Genomic DNA, 15,821 nt, shown 5'->3' on the forward strand with positions numbered 1-15,821 from the left:
ACATGTAATGTGTGTTATACCCTGTCTTGACAGTTGTGAAAACTTGCCTTGCATGTATTTTGCCTCTGTACAATGCATTGCTGAACAATTACAATTATTGCATTCACAATACAATATTCAATTAATAACCATTTGGAGTTTAGACAAATGAGGAACACCATGATTTTCTGAGGTATCCCATTGAAGTTTTGCTACTTGAGACAAATAAATTCATAATTTATTGATATTGTTTTGAGTATCCTGTGGTCATTTGAAGTGGCAAAAGAGGCAGGTCTTTTTATCAAAATACATCAATTTTGTTATTGATAAACATGATACATATTACATGAATTGCCATGCTTAAAGCAATTTAAACTGCATAGGGTACAACTAGCATTTAAGTTTGGCGCAGGGTCTTAAAATTTATTTCATCTATCTAAAGAACATTAAAATGTGTTTGGATAAAGGGTCTTGAATGATTGGAAAAGACTCCATTAATGGGAAGACTACATTGATATTGGGAGTGAAGCAAATGTTTAATAAAGGCAATCAAAATCTGTTTAAACCTTGGTGCCAGTAAATTGCCCCCTTTATCTGTATAAATAGCTTGTGAGTAATTGCTTTGAAGAACGGGTTAATTGCATTTGAGTGAGCTTTCAAAATGTAAAATTGTTTCTAAGATTAGATATTATTGCGGTAACCGCTCTGATGTTGCTTGAATGTTAGTTTCATTTCATGTCCAATGCATTGAAAATGAAAGCTAAACCCTATCTTTAGTAGTTACTTGTAACTTTTCACATTAATTTGGTAAAATAAATCATTTTACGTGCAAATGCAGCTGGATTAAATTTAAAAGCAAGGCATTATTTGTGTTCTTTCCACATGTTTCAGATAAAAGTTTTGGAGATGCCAGATTTTTGAATGTTTGTTGTTATTTTGATAAAAACAGTCCACATTTTGCTGAACTTTCAGAAGTTAAAAGCAGCCTTATAATTCTTATTTGGTATGCTAGAAACAGTGATAGAGGTTTCCCAAAACTGATATAAGGCAACTGTTATTTCTGTGGTACATAAGGCACGGTTTTCTAAAGGTGCACTGTAGGGATAACAGAGCAGTTTTTCTTTGCGTTTATGCATAATAGCAAACAGTAAGAAGTACAAGAATGCATGTTTTTATATAACATTGACAAAATAGATTTGATAGAATGCCAACAGGAATAATGAAGGCAAGTAGGGATAGTTGTATCATATTTACATCCTGTATCCACTGATTTGAACTGTGTATTTCTTTCTACTTAAAGCTTTTGTATAGTATTTTGTACATAATAAATTTTATGAACTCTGCTTGAGTAAAATGTTGAGAGAATATTGACATTTAGTTACCTATGTATAAACATATATCTATATCATTTCTTATATATTTTATATATTATAAACAATATTATCCACTTGTAATGTTTGTTAGTATTTGTAATGCATTGTACAAAAGTGACACTTTAACATTGCATATACATATATTTACATGGAATATGTTTTGTTAATGCCTCACAAAAAAATCTTCAACATTGTATTGCACTTCTGTGTGTGTTGTCCTGAAGACAGGAGTGTGTGAGGAAACTGTCTGTCCAAAACTTCTTAATAGCAAACTGGACTATCACCTGGATAAGCCATTGCTTTAACACTGGCTGAACATACACATTTTTGTTATAGCTAATGTAGTATCTGTGAATTTTGTTTTCTGTATTGTGGACCATTTGTGTGTTTGTTTGGTACAAATAACTTACGGAGTTTTTCTGGTAATTTGTGGTACAATTAAGAAAGATTGCAGTGGAGATGGAGTAGTTCTTGTGCTGCTCTGCAGCATGCTGGCAGTACTTACTTCTGTGTAAATGTGGCATTGTGAATTGAAGTGTCTAGAAAGTAACACTGTCCGTCAGCATTGTCAAAATTACTTATTTTGCTGCAGTTGGTATAATTTTATTGTATATTTATGTTAAATATACAGATACATGTACTTGTAGTATTGATTTTACGCAAGTAGGTTGGAATGGAGAGGGCTCAAGAAATTAGTTTCTTGTAAGCTTTCTTATCATTGTTTGTAAAAGTCATTTCTGTTTTCACCAAGTGCAATTGGAACTGTTCATAAATCCTAAATTAGCTGCAGCTTTATTCATTGAGAAATCCTATCCGAGCTGTTTTGATTTTTCATGTTTCTATGTAAAAGAAAAATTTTTTTGTAAATTGCATATTTTGAAAATTTGATTGTGGTCTTACAGTATACAGACACATGCATGAAACTGTCTTATGTTTTTATGTTCAAAGTAATAAATAGATGCAAAGTATTATTGTACATACTCTTCTATACAGGATAAACATATTATTCAGGAACATTGTATACTCATACAGTCAAGTTTCTGGTCTCTTCCCTAGACCACATCATTTGTTTATCTTTCCAGATTTAACTCCAAAATACATTGACTGGCTTTTATTGAAAGTTTTTAATAGCAGTAGGAGGAACAAATACCTTTTTGATATCCTGGATTATTCACCAATAGATGAAGGTCATATAACTAGATGAAATTTAAGAATCACTGTTTGTGTATGTAATGCCAAGTCTAATGACAAAAAAAAAAAAAAAAAAAAAAAAACAAATTAATTAATTAATAAAAAAAATTAAAAAATTAAAAAAAATAAAAAAAAAATTGAAATTTGTTTTGAAACTGAGTTTAGAATGATTTTAGATGTCCCTGCAGAGGGCCCTTCTTACTCATATATTGTCACCCAAATTTATAAGCCATAGCACAATGTTTGATTAATCTGGATTGTAACATCACATAGATAATAACTGAGATTACTTGAAGGATGACAAGATGTCTCTTTTCTGATGAAGTGATAGGAAAAAAGTGCCATGTCATCAATACTTGTCACTTTTTATCGTGCTGAAACTAGCCATGTTTCATGTGAAAAAAAAAAGCGTTTGCATATAATGATGTAGTCTAAACTATTGCTTTTGCTGTGCAAAAAATATTTGGGCATCACTAAAACATTAATTTCGACAAGTGCTCATATTCCAAGTACAGTATTTTTCAGACACACCAAATATGTTCATTTGTTTTTCTTTCTTATTTTAGATTTTATGTTTCTGGGTGGCAAAATTCACTCGAACACATTATTGATCAATTTTCAAAGTTCGAAATATTTGAAGCGCGAGCACACTTATCACTCGCATTTTTGTGGTTTGGAGGTCGTAAATTTCCAGAAAAAAATAAATTAATTAATACATAGGTGCTTTTCTGTCCTCTATGTTGTATACATGTATATTATTAATGAACATCAAAGTAAATAAAAATACAGTAGGCTTAAATGTTATAAGTATTAAAATTTTATTTTGACTCCCTCGATCTCCCCTTTTTACTTCCTTTCACTATTTGTATTGGGACCGCCAGGGAGCGAGACACGCCGACGTTACTTTGTTGAAGAAAAATAGTCAATAAATAGACACAATTAGAATTGTCTGTAAGAATTCGTAATAACATAGATCTATTACCTACGTATACATCAGAAAGAATTCACAGTTTAGATTACAAGACGTTGTATTGCTGAGCTAGTGCTCTGTGTTACTTGATTAATTATTGCTCCCTTATGTTAGGATAGGTGGCGCATAAATCAGTTTTGTGCGGCTATGTGTTGATACTTCCTGGTTCTGCTTCACGGGAAAGTTTCGGGCAAATGTACTGTCGTCTTCTAACCATCTCCTGCGTCCTTGAACATGTCCGGTACGACGTCTAGGTGAGTATATACGATAGTTGGGACGTTTGAGGTATTTTATAGTGTATAAGATAAGCATTATGATAACTTTTTGTCTGATTTATCAACTTTCAACTTTAACGTTATAGATGTTCTCTTACAAGCTTTTCACAAGTTAACCAACTTTTGATGAACTAAAAAGAATGTAGTCACTGACCATTTACAGCAGTTACATATTTAAGGTACATAGAAAATGAGTGTATATATATATATATATATATATATATATATATATATATATATATATATATATATATATATATTCAAGTTAGCACTATTCTAACATCGCTTAATTGTTTTCAGTTTTACTAGAAAGTGTTTTAATAATTAATTGATGCGATAGAAATAAATCATTTCGTGAAAACTGGGAAGTCAGTGGATACCTGGTACATATACCCTTTCCAGATTTTTTTATGACAACAAAATTCCAAGTTTTAATTGGCACAATTTCAATTAAATGCCTAACATTTTTGTTGATTGAAAAATGGCGTTAATTACTAGTACATATATTATATATTCCACTTAATACAATGTATATATGTAGACTAAATATATATTTTATTTACATTTGATAATTGAATCATCTCTTGGTGCTTTTCTTGTTTGGCCCAATGAGCTAGATATTACTGTATTAGACCTACCATTGTGGAAAGAAAATGTTTTTGCTCCATGGCTAGCATTAGCACTTACTGCATGGAAGTGGTACTAGTATATGAGAAGCTAGCATGTACAGTAATTCATTCTGAAAAGTCACAGGAGGGCTGTTGAATTATGTAATCAATGTAATAAAACCTGACATGTATCATTGTGGTGCATATAGTGTATTAGATCACAGAGAATATGAATATAAGGTAGGGCAGATGTTATCTTCATAATTTATATGAGGACAATATATGAAGATGTTTTTAAAAGAAGCGATTATTAAATTGCACAGAATTTCATGTACTGTATATATATATATATATATATATATATATATATATATATATATATATATACTATTCATTCTCTCATTTCTTTTCTAGGTTACCCTCCCTGTGAAGGAGAATTTAGAAGGAACATACATGAGTCTGAAGATACCAATAACCACAGTGATATAAAAAAGAGAAGGAATTACTAGATTATTATATTGCCATATATATGGGCTAACACTTTTTAAAAAAATGGGGTGTGTACCAGGAAAACCCAAAAAGACGGCTTCAGAATTGGATGTCTCTGCCAGTAAGGGCTCTCAGTCTGCAGAAGTCTCACGTAGTGATCCCACACGCTATTCCAAGGATCCAACCAATCCTTCCCAAGCTGGAGGTGTCAGTCCCACAGAGGTCCAAGTCTCAGTGCCTCCAGAAGTCAACAGATCTTTCTCTGGGGGTGAGTGATTATAATTAAACCATCTCACTATCTTTTTTTTTCTTTTGATGGGGAAGTCTTTTCCATTCAATTCTTTCCTTAGATAAGCAGTTGGCTTTGTTAATAGTTATAAGTTGTGTTTTGAATTATATTTGTAAGTTATCGAGTAAAATGAGCCATTATTATTTATATTATTTCTATCAGTAATTTGATGACTTCCAAAATGATCTTGTGCTTGACTATTAGTAACATGTAGCTACATATAAAAACTTATCCAGTTTAAAAGGCCTTTTGACATCAAATGTTATGATACCGATTGTTATATCTGTGTTTACAGCTGTATCATTATACTTTTGGAGGTTTTAATATTACAGGAGACTTTTTAAAATAATTCTCCATAAATTCACTTCCTGCTTTTTAGGCAGAAGCTCATTAATAAAAGTCAACTGAGCTTAAAACACAGCTGGCAATACTACCCGCCAGCATATGAGCCTAGAAAACTTAACGTTCACAAAACAGATATCAGTTTTATTGAAAAAATTAATGTTCTGATTACTGACAAAAATCTTTTAAACCAAACTTTTGCAAAATGTATCTTCAGTGCATTGCAAATCAGAAGTGAAATTTGAATGTCCAGCACCATTACTTTTCTTACTTCTGTGATGTGCAAGCTGGATGTCTTTTCTCTTTCTTTTCTTTCCTTTTTTTTTTTTTTTTGCATCTGATAAATGTATATTTTTTTATATTATTTGACAGCACATGATGCTTCTATGAAAAATTATCTGTCAACCCTCATCTTATGTAATTAAGAGAAAAAAGGACCACAGGAACTATGTCTGTAATATAAATTGATAGTCATGATGAATTTTATCTTTTTTAAATCTAAATATTTGCTGATACCTGGATCAGTTGCTGATTTGATTCAAATAGCAACTTTTGGAGCCTAGATTTGTCTTTTACATGCTAGATATAAGTGTTCACATACACAATGTGATTGAAGTAGAGCAGACATACAATGATGCTTTATCACGGATGTTTTCTTTGGCTCAATCTCAAGAACCAGGAAGCTTTTCCTTGACAAACCAGTATTGTCTGTTATTGTTAAATGGTATAATATGCTTATATTTGTTTTCACTGCCAAATATTTTTGATCTTTCATTACAAAACAAATGTGCCTCTGACATCCTCTTGACTTCATTTGCATAACAAGCAGTATGGTATTTGAATATAAGGATTTACAGAGCTTGAAAGTACTTAATTTTAATGTTAAAAAATGAAAACTATCATTAAAATCATTAATTTGATTAAAAAAAACTAATAAGCAAATAGTCAAAACTGGCATTGGTTTAGTTTATTAGACTATGGTTGTCCTTGCCACATGCTAAGAAATTTCTGAACTTCCATGCTGTGGAAGTTATAACTCTGGTTCAGCTTCCTAGGCAAATACATACTTCCTCTCTGATAGGACAAGGGCCAAGTGAAATTTTTCATTCCTTATCTGCTGTCTCTATGCAACATAGATAACCTTTTCTCTCTTTATCACATGTTAGTCCAAACTATGTATGTTATTAAAGCAGCCTTAACTGGAAATGTTTCCTACTTAACACCAAATGGACAGTCACTGCACCTTGAATTAAGTTGTTTTGTTTACTTCCTGGTTGTAAATTGTTTTAACAATTTATAATTAAAATTATAAAGATACGGACCCATTTGAACAGGGGTAGAAGTATTTCATATGATTATTTTATCACTAAATCAATACTTTGTGTTAACAGTTAACGACCTGAAGTTGGTACCGTTGCTCTCTGGGGACAATGTTTTAGGGTCAGATTCTAGATTTGGGAGCACAAATGTATAATTAATTAATTAATTAATCAAGTGGTGGGCTTGTGGCAACTAATTTTATTTTACGGGTACTTAATTTGTGGCTGAAATAGTTAATATCTGTGCTCACAAATCTGAGGCTCGAATTAGCAAAGGCCTAATCTGTAATTAAGGCCAGAGTGAGCAATTTTTTTTTCTTTTTTTTCCTCACATCAAAATATTTGGGCCAGTCACATTCTAGTTCAAAATCAACATGAAGTGACTGTTTCCTGCTTTTAAGATTTGATGACAAAACATTGTCTATTCAAAACTCATTATGAAATGCCAAAATTCAGAAAAAAAAAATGTGTAATTGTAAATGTTTCCTTTCTTGTGATCTTGATGTGGCAGGCACTACAAGTTTGTAATAGTAGGCAGTATAACCATGTGTCAGTAGATATAACTTCCTTCACCAGCATGATTTTATATATATAAAATTTTGACCTGCTTATACCACTTTGTCTATTTTCGAAAAATCTATATTTTTAAAACTTGTTGGAACATTGCTAAATATGTTGTATCTGTATGTTGTAGGAGGAAAAGTAGTCCGTGCATTGTATGATTATGCAGCCAGAACAGATGATGACCTTACATTTGCCAAGGGGGATAAACTACAAATTGTTACAGACACGTAAGTTTTTTCTGAATTTTTATACTTTATCTTTTTTTTTTTTTTGTCTTATCAGATTGAATTTTTTTTTTCCATTATTACTATGGAATGAGTTTTGTGAGGATTCATGCAGAAAGGCCTATTTTCACTACGGAAGTGACAGTTGTTTTCACTTGGCACATACCAAAGCAGCAGCTTATTCTGGAATTTAAAAGGGAGACATTTCATTCCTGTGCCATACCTGTTAGTGGATAAGATATGCTCCGCACCCTGTGGTGATCTTATCAGAATCCCACAGTCTGCTGAGATAGTTCAAACTAAGTTTGGCTGCCATAAACAGACTGGAAATAGGTCCCAAAACGTAATTTTACTCACATTGTTATCTTACCTGAAAAAAAAAAAAAAAAAACTAATGTTAAAATTTGGCATAGAGAATGGTTTTAGGCAAGTGTGTTATGAACAAACTTGTAAATATCCACATTGAATTCTTCAGTTAGAAAGTAAAAATAAAAATAGGGAATCTGATGAAAAACTAATTTTCAATGGGAACTTTGTGCAGTGTAATTTTCTTTTTTACAGAGATGGTGATTGGTGGATAGCTCTGCACATGACCACTCATCAACAGGGTTACATTCCAAGTAACTATGTGGCAGTTGAGGATACCTTAGACTCTCATGAGTAAGCTTTGTTGTAATAACATGCCAGTTAGAATATCAAAATATTTCATTGTAATTGTTTTGAAAACACTGCCATTATTTATTGACAAAAAATGTACACTTGATCAAGCAGTACTTGTTTGGGTTGACTTGGCTAAATTGCTAAATAAAAATCATGACTCATTTTTTGAGTTTGTTAAGTTTTTTTTTCATAATTGTTCAAAGTTTTGTCTTTGTCAAATTGAATAAAATGAAATATGACATTTTGTTGTATATTATTGAATGCTGTCATACTCATGGCCAAAATTAGTCAAGTTGATTTAATAATAGTTTGATCAGACTGAGAATCTTTTTTGTTTTTTTCAGTTGGTATATCAAATGTGGTCGCAAAGATGCTGAACGGTATTTGAAAGAGAGTGGGACACAAAGGGGGATGTTCTTAATCCGTGAGAGTGAGAGTCAAGCAGGTAATTATTTCATGACCTTAATCTTGATCTTTTAAAATTAGATGTCAATTAAAGGGTTGAATACATCTTTAATAGGCATATGAGAAGGACCTGAAGTTGTTGGTGTATTCATCACAACTGCTTATAGTACAGGAGTCTACAATTGTGCATGAATTTTTATGAGGATTACTGTAATAAAATGTTGTTTGTTCTGAATAACTTATCATTGACAAGAACAAAAACTCATTTTGTTAATGATTCATTTTATGATATATTGTGATTTTCATGTTTACAAGGTCGTTAACATTTGGATTTCAAGATAAGGATAGATCTGTGGATATAATTATGTTATAATAGAGGTGTAACATTGTCACATCTGAGGGGGAATGAATTAATGGAAAAATTGTGAGGAGTATTTCAAAATGAGTATAGTTAGTAACCCTGTACCATTTTGCATGTTTTATGATTTTATAAATGGTTTGACTCAGTTGACTGTCACTCTGAGTGACCTACACTAGGATAAATATAACATTTACTTTTGAATGTATTAGATTTTTTTTGTCCTTCACATTTAATGAAGTTCTAGATGTATTGTAAACCATACATGGGTTGGTGTTTTAGAAAGCTTTACCTGCTTGATATATGTGAAGTCAGTGTAAATCATGTATTGCAGTATTCACTGCTTGGACAAAGCTTCATTAGTTTTACGTGAGATGTGTATGTGTAATGTGAAGCACCTGAGGCTGATTATTGGCTTATGTGAAAGGGAAGAGGTTGAATTAAAATGCTGTAAAGCCTGACTGCAGGTGTACTTTTTGATGTGTGAGCCATAAAATGCAACTGTCGATATTGCTGGAGGAGGTTTTTTGGATTAGAAGTTTGTGCTCACAAGTTTTCTAATTTATACGTATAACAAAGGATGAATTAGGGGTTCAACCAAAATATTAGGTTTATCTCTGTCATTATTAGATGGAAATCATAAACCTGCATCATCACCCACAATTTAAAATTGTTGGAAGGGAGCCATGCTTGAAAGTTTCAGTAGATTGTTTCATTTCGTTGATGCCACAGAGTTAATATAAAAAAGTCAGAATTTTATGGAAAATTGAAATGGTTGGAAAATGTAGCCTATCTGAAAAGAACTATTCCATTGAATTCAATTAAAATGAAAATAGAAGTCAACAAACTGAAAGTTAAGTGATTTATTCAATTTTAATTATGTCAGATTGCACAGACATGGCTGCCTCCCCTTGTTGGTATTTAAAAAATGATTTCAGCAATTTTCATTTCTGTTTTTCTAGGTGCTTATGTTTTGTCTGTCACAGACTGGGATGAAGTAAAGAAGTACAATGTCAAGCACTATAAGATAAGAAATCTGGATAATGGTGGCTTTTACATTACAACTAGAACCACATTCAACAGTTTGACAGAACTTGTAGATCATTATAAAGGTAAGTTAGGTAATTGACACTAGATGTTGCATTAGAAATTGGATAATATTTCATTTAATCCAAATGTGCAAATATTTTATGAGCACATTTGAGAAAACATGGAATTAATTTAAATTTGCCATATTTGTCTTTAAAAAGATAGTAAACATATTTTAACATAATAAACTTTTCTGTTCTCTCCAGTTCGTGCAGATGGGTTGTGCTATCATCTTACATCACCATGTAAAAAACCTGCACCACAGATGTGGGACCTTTCCCCAGAGACAAAAGACAAGTGGGAAATCCCCAGAAACCAGCTGGAGTTGGTGCAGAAACTGGGCAGTGGGCAGTTTGGAGAGGTCTGGAAGGGTAGGTGATGGAATGACCAGTATTGACATCTGACATTAAGCTATGTTTTTGTCTTTGCGAACTTCAATGCCACTTGTGTCAAGAAAATTGAATTTGATGTTATACATTTTTGTTATTAAAAAAATATATTTTTGGCAAGTTTACAACAAATCTGAAATACGTAGTGGTAAGTCTGTTATTGATTGCTGATTCAAGAGTTGTTCACTGATATTTTTTTATCCTTGAATATGGATCGCAATTACAGTAATCTTCCTTTCTTTTTCAAGCATCACAGTAACAATGATATGTCATGGCTGTGTAAATTCACTTTTTCATGGAATGAATCTTGATTTCTTTCATTTCATCTTTTAGGGATGTGGAATAATACCACTCCAGTGGCCATCAAAACCTTAAAAAAAGGCACCATGTCACCAGCTGCATTCCTTGAGGAGGCCCAGTTTATGAAGAAGCTGCGCCATGACAAGCTGGTTCAGCTTCTGGCCGTGTGCTCAGAGGAGGAACCCATATATATTGTGACAGAGCTGATGTCTAAAGGAGCCCTGCTGCAGTATCTGAGAGATGATCATGGCACCACACTCAAATTACCACAGTTGGTGGACATGGCAGCCCAGGTGAGTTTATTTTGTTTCTTTGTCCAAGTAATATTTTATATCATAAAAGTCATATTTGGCTTACTTTCTAAGTTCATTAGTGTTCAAGATAACTTAGTTATGGAATACATTGGTGCTGGCAATAATTATAACTGTTAAATAGCCAGTGACTCTATAATTGTAAATTTAGCCAGACTAATGTTAATAATTCCTAACACCAAGCCTGCGGTCAGTGGACACAGTTTCATCTTAGGTCCAGCAACCCCAAAAAATCTTACAAGGGGGCAATCAGTTGCTTCTTATATGCATGCTTTGTAATGTATCTGTTGGTTCCAGATTGCCAGTGGCATGGCATATTTGGAGCGTGAGAAGTACATCCACCGTGATCTGGCGGCCAGGAACATCTTGGTGGGAGACCAGAATGTGGTGAAGGTGGCTGACTTTGGACTGGCCAGGATTATTGAAGATGATGAGTACAATGCTAGACAAGGTAATGGCTAGCAATCTGAAATATAATTGGAGAATTTGAATGTTGGAGACCTATTTCAGTTATCACTCCAGTCATATATCACAAGAGGGTGGCAGTGTATGAAATAAACTCCCCAAAAACATAAAAAAGCGTATATTGCCAGTGTCATATAACATCTCTTTAGTTTGTATCTGAACCACTGCCATATATATATCACAAAAACATTGCATATTCCTTATAAAGTTGTACAATGAAGTTATCCCTTTGCAGGCTCCAAATTCCCCATCAAGTGGACTGCCCCAGAAGCTGCCTTATATGGCAAATTTACCATCAAGTCTGACGTGTGGAGTTATGGTATATTGCTAGTGGAGCTTGTAACATATGGTCAGATCCCATATCCTGGTAAGTTCATCATTTTATCCTGCAATATAGCTTTTTTTTGCTTCAGATGTTGATTACATGATTGAAGTTTGATTTTCCCTCTGAATGTCCCTGGTGTTTTGAATGCAGACATACATCATGAATATTTATGATGTGCTGTGCTTAAGATGTGTGGTCATTTTTTGTGGGGGTGGTTAAGTTTTTGAAAGTGTTCCCCTGACAGAGCAAGGTAAGGAGAGTGACCTACCTGTTTTGCTTTATCATCTCACTGCAGGCATGAACAATGCAGAAACCCTCCAGCAAGTGGAGAGGAACTACAGAATGCCGTGCCCCAGCAACTGCCCAGAGTCCATGTATGAGAAGATGCTGGACTGCTGGAAGAAGACACCAGAGCAACGGCCAACTTTTGAGCACCTGTTCTACTTCTTTGATGACTATTTTACATCAACAGAGCCTGGTTACAAAGAAACTGATGACTATTAGTACATTGATACATTACATACAGGTGCTGATCGGATGTTCTCAAGTCCTGTGTTGTCCAGAGCTATAATGATTGTTGCTTTTGTTCTGCTTGCTATGTTTAGTCTTTGTAGGTTGCTGTATGCATTTTTTTCTTTTGATTCTATCTATGTTTCTAGGCTGGTGCTTGATGGTGTTTATTGGTCTTTTTTGCTTCATTTTATTGCTTTTAATAGGTATTTTAATAATCTAATCTGTTGTATTTGTAGCTGAACTGTGCTTGGATTTAACCCATGCTTAAAGATTCTGAGTGAAACAAAAATATTAATATGCTGCAGCTCATTATTTTATATGCAATGCTTCTAATTCTTTTGTAGAATATGTTTTGTGAAGTTAAATACTAAGAAATTATTTTAGCATTGATTCTTTATGTCAGTTATGTTTGCATATTTTTCACAAGTAACTTGTATATACTGTTGCATGAGTATATCATGAAAAATCGAGTGTGATTGAGTAAGTTATATTATTACATGTTTATATGTACAACTGTATATATTATTAAATTTTTTGGTATATATAATTATAGGTATGAGTAACCGAGATGTCCTAGATCAAATTGAGCGAGGCTACCGTATGCCCAAGCCACCAAAATGCCCAGACAGCCTGTATGAAACCATGCTGCTGTGCTGGAAATCTAATGAAGAGGAAAGACCTACATTTGAGTTCCTGCAGGGCCATTTTGATGACTTTTTCATCTCCACTGAGCCCAGCTACAAGGAAGCTGACAATGACTAGATGCCTCAATGATTCATCTTACTAAAAATGTCAAAGACTTGCCCTTAATGATTCTTTAAGACTGATGAAAGATACAGGACCATACTGGAAACCTTTGAAATCAGATGGATGAATGTTCATGTCAAGATCATGATACATTCCAAGATATTCAATTCACTAGATTACTATCCCTCTAGGGCAAACAACAATTAGCTGATTACTTTTTGATTGTGTTGTGTTTTTTTAATTGACATGTTACAACAAACTCCACTGGTTACAGACCAGTCATTGTGATACCCACTCATGCCCGAGTGAATTTGACAAACATAGTATTATACATGTACAATGACACTAGTTCCCACTGAAATTATGTTCAAGTAATTTGGCTTTACCCTTGTCAAATAGTCTGCAATGCTGAGTACTGCTTTATATTTATTAAACTTGCTTAGCCAAGCCTGTTAAAAATTTAAGTTGACTCGAGGCATCTTAAAAGCCCTTTACCTCGTTTCTTTGGTCTTTTAAACCTAAACCCAAGACCAGGATCTGATTGCCTTGACACTGATTTCTACTCACTTTGACAATTGTATGTTTCTTTATTGAGAAAACTATGTTCAAGTGGGCATATCATTTATAAATGGCTGAAAGACAGCTATTGCATTGTAAACTTTACATAGTTGGCTATCTGAGTTATTGATGGTTAGCCAAGCCCACTTACATTTTTTGTGTGAAACAAGTTGATAATAGAGAGATGGGCACACAATACCACAAATTTTGGTTCAGTCAGGCCTTTTTAATTCCCATAATTTTTAAAATCTAATTAAGTGTTTAGATGTTAATTAGATTTGTATTTAAAATCTGAGTACAGTAGTTTTAGTGTACAATTTAATCTCAGCTGGACTGAATACTAAGTTCTTGTTGAAATTCCCAAAATATTGCTGTGCAAGGCATACTTTTCTAGATTTTCGTGCAATGAAAGTATATTCCATGATTTCAATTATGAAGTGTAGGTATATTTTACCAATATTCAGTTTTACAATTATTTTAGATTATTTTAGTTAAGTGTGATTCTACGCTTTTAATCTTTAATGCATTGTCTACTGTAATTGCAAACCTTTAATTAATGTTGGAAAATGTCAATATACTTTTTTTTATTCTTCATCTCTGTTTCTTACTATAGTCAGCATTGATTTGAAGTTTTTAGATGTGTAACAAATACATCTGTGTCAACTCTTGAAATAGATGACTTGTACTGCAGAAGTAAAAGAACAAATTATATTCAGGTTTGATAGCTAATCCCAGATTATATGTTAATCAGGTTGTTTTATATCAACTGTTATTAAATCAGAATTAGATTCCTTGACAATAAAAGTAAAGAAATATGCACAGTATATTCATTATATGTCAGTGATTTGTTAAAGATTGGATATTAGTTTTAATCAGTATATGTTTAAGGCTTTGGAAGATTCAGAAGGTAATTATATAAGTGGACTGTGACAGAAGTGGACTCCACCCCCCTCCCCCAATTACGTGCTATAATGTGTAGGGGAAGTAAGGAGGAGGGTACATATTTGATCCATCTAAAGTATTAAAATGGTCATATGAAATATACGAATTCAAATGTAAAGAAAAAATATATATATATTACATATATAATAAGTGCACTACAGATATAATTACCTTGAGAAAAATCAAATTTAAGGCTTATTTAAAGGCAAAATTTTCTATAAATTGCTTATACATAACTCCTCGCCTTTTACAGAAGCATTTGATTGCACCAGTAGTTAAAAATTATAATTTTGTAGACTGGGCCTTAAAAACAAATACACCATATTTTTGTGCTTCCAACATTATTATTTAAATTGTTAATCTAATTTAGCATTTTTTAAGTGTTTAGTAGATTAGTCTATTGCTAAGCTTGTTTTATAGAAACATTCCAAGCTCTAAACCAAAAATTTTTCTATGTGGTTATAATTATTGTTAACCATTTTGAATAGACAGATTACATTATTGGTTATTTTGACAGATTTTGGGTCTACAGAGGAGTTACTGAACAGATTTAGGGAGTCTTTGAGATTTCATTTCATAATTAATAGTGTAATTTTGCCTTCCTTTTAGGAATCTGAACATTAAGTTGGAGATTCTGAAGTTGCAAACTTTCTTGCAAATGTTCTATATACACTAAGTTTTTGCATTCTGCAGTATTCTATGCAGTTTACTGACAATCTTTATTAGTGACTTCTACAGTCCTCCAACAAAGACCATCTTATGTCAGCATTTCATATTTGTTAATTAAACAACTGTACCTTATGAAATAAAATGTTAAAATATGACTAGCCATTTTGTAATATTTCAATCTTCAAAAAGGAACCTAAATTTGTGATCTATAATTTAGGTTATCACACCTTTACCCTAGGGAATACATTTGAGTAAAATCATGGAGTCTTATCACCTTATTGATTTAATTTTGTAATATACAAATAGGAGGTTACCAGCTTTGTTTTTGTGAGAGACCATCTGAAAATTTTACATAGAAATATATGGAAAATTCACAAATAAACTATTTCAGAAATTCACCCAAAAATGTAAGAAAAAATATTTTAACTAAGGAAGTGAATTTTTCTAGATGAGTTTTTTTACCTGCA

General features: G+C 32.7%; 1 protein-coding gene across 2 annotated transcripts; it reads left to right on the forward strand.

Annotated features, from left to right (window-relative positions):
* The first annotated feature begins 3,606 nt into the window (after positions 1 to 3,606).
* LOC106171187 (tyrosine-protein kinase fyna) lies at positions 3,607 to 15,509 on the forward strand. Of its 2 annotated transcripts, XM_013551394.2 has the most exons (12): positions 3,607 to 3,767; positions 4,811 to 5,153; positions 7,530 to 7,626; positions 8,185 to 8,283; positions 8,628 to 8,728; positions 10,009 to 10,158; positions 10,342 to 10,506; positions 10,858 to 11,117; positions 11,433 to 11,586; positions 11,836 to 11,967; positions 12,221 to 12,451; positions 12,992 to 13,162. In XM_013551394.2, exons 2-11 carry the CDS (start codon positions 4,949 to 4,951, stop codon positions 12,427 to 12,429), a joined length of 1,572 nt encoding a protein of 523 aa, XP_013406848.1. In that variant the 5' UTR covers positions 3,607 to 3,767; positions 4,811 to 4,948; the 3' UTR covers positions 12,430 to 12,451; positions 12,992 to 13,162. The 2 variants fall into 2 exon arrangements, with proteins under 2 accessions (XP_013406848.1, XP_013406851.2); XM_013551397.2 differs by lacking the exon at positions 12,221 to 12,451 and having other exon boundaries at positions 12,992 to 15,509.
* Positions 15,510 to 15,821: the final 312 nt, after the last annotated feature.

This window comes from Lingula anatina, chromosome 1 (assembly GCF_051362555.1).
Source record: "Lingula anatina isolate TDL-2025a chromosome 1, LinAna3.0, whole genome shotgun sequence".
Taxonomy (NCBI): Eukaryota; Metazoa; Brachiopoda; class Lingulata; order Lingulida; family Lingulidae; genus Lingula; species Lingula anatina.

Excerpts from the sequence above, each read along its gene's own strand:
- LOC106171187 (XM_013551397.2), top strand. The coding sequence starts at position 4,949 with ATGGGGTGTGTACCAGGAAAACCCAAAAAGACGGCTTCAGAATTGGAT. Across the intron at positions 8,284-8,627 it reads GATACCTTAGACTCTCATGA|TTGGTATATCAAATGTGGTC; the intron begins GTAAGCTTTGTT and ends TGTTTTTTTCAG. Across the intron at positions 10,507-10,857 it reads GTTTGGAGAGGTCTGGAAGG|GGATGTGGAATAATACCACT; the intron begins GTAGGTGATGGA and ends TTCATCTTTTAG.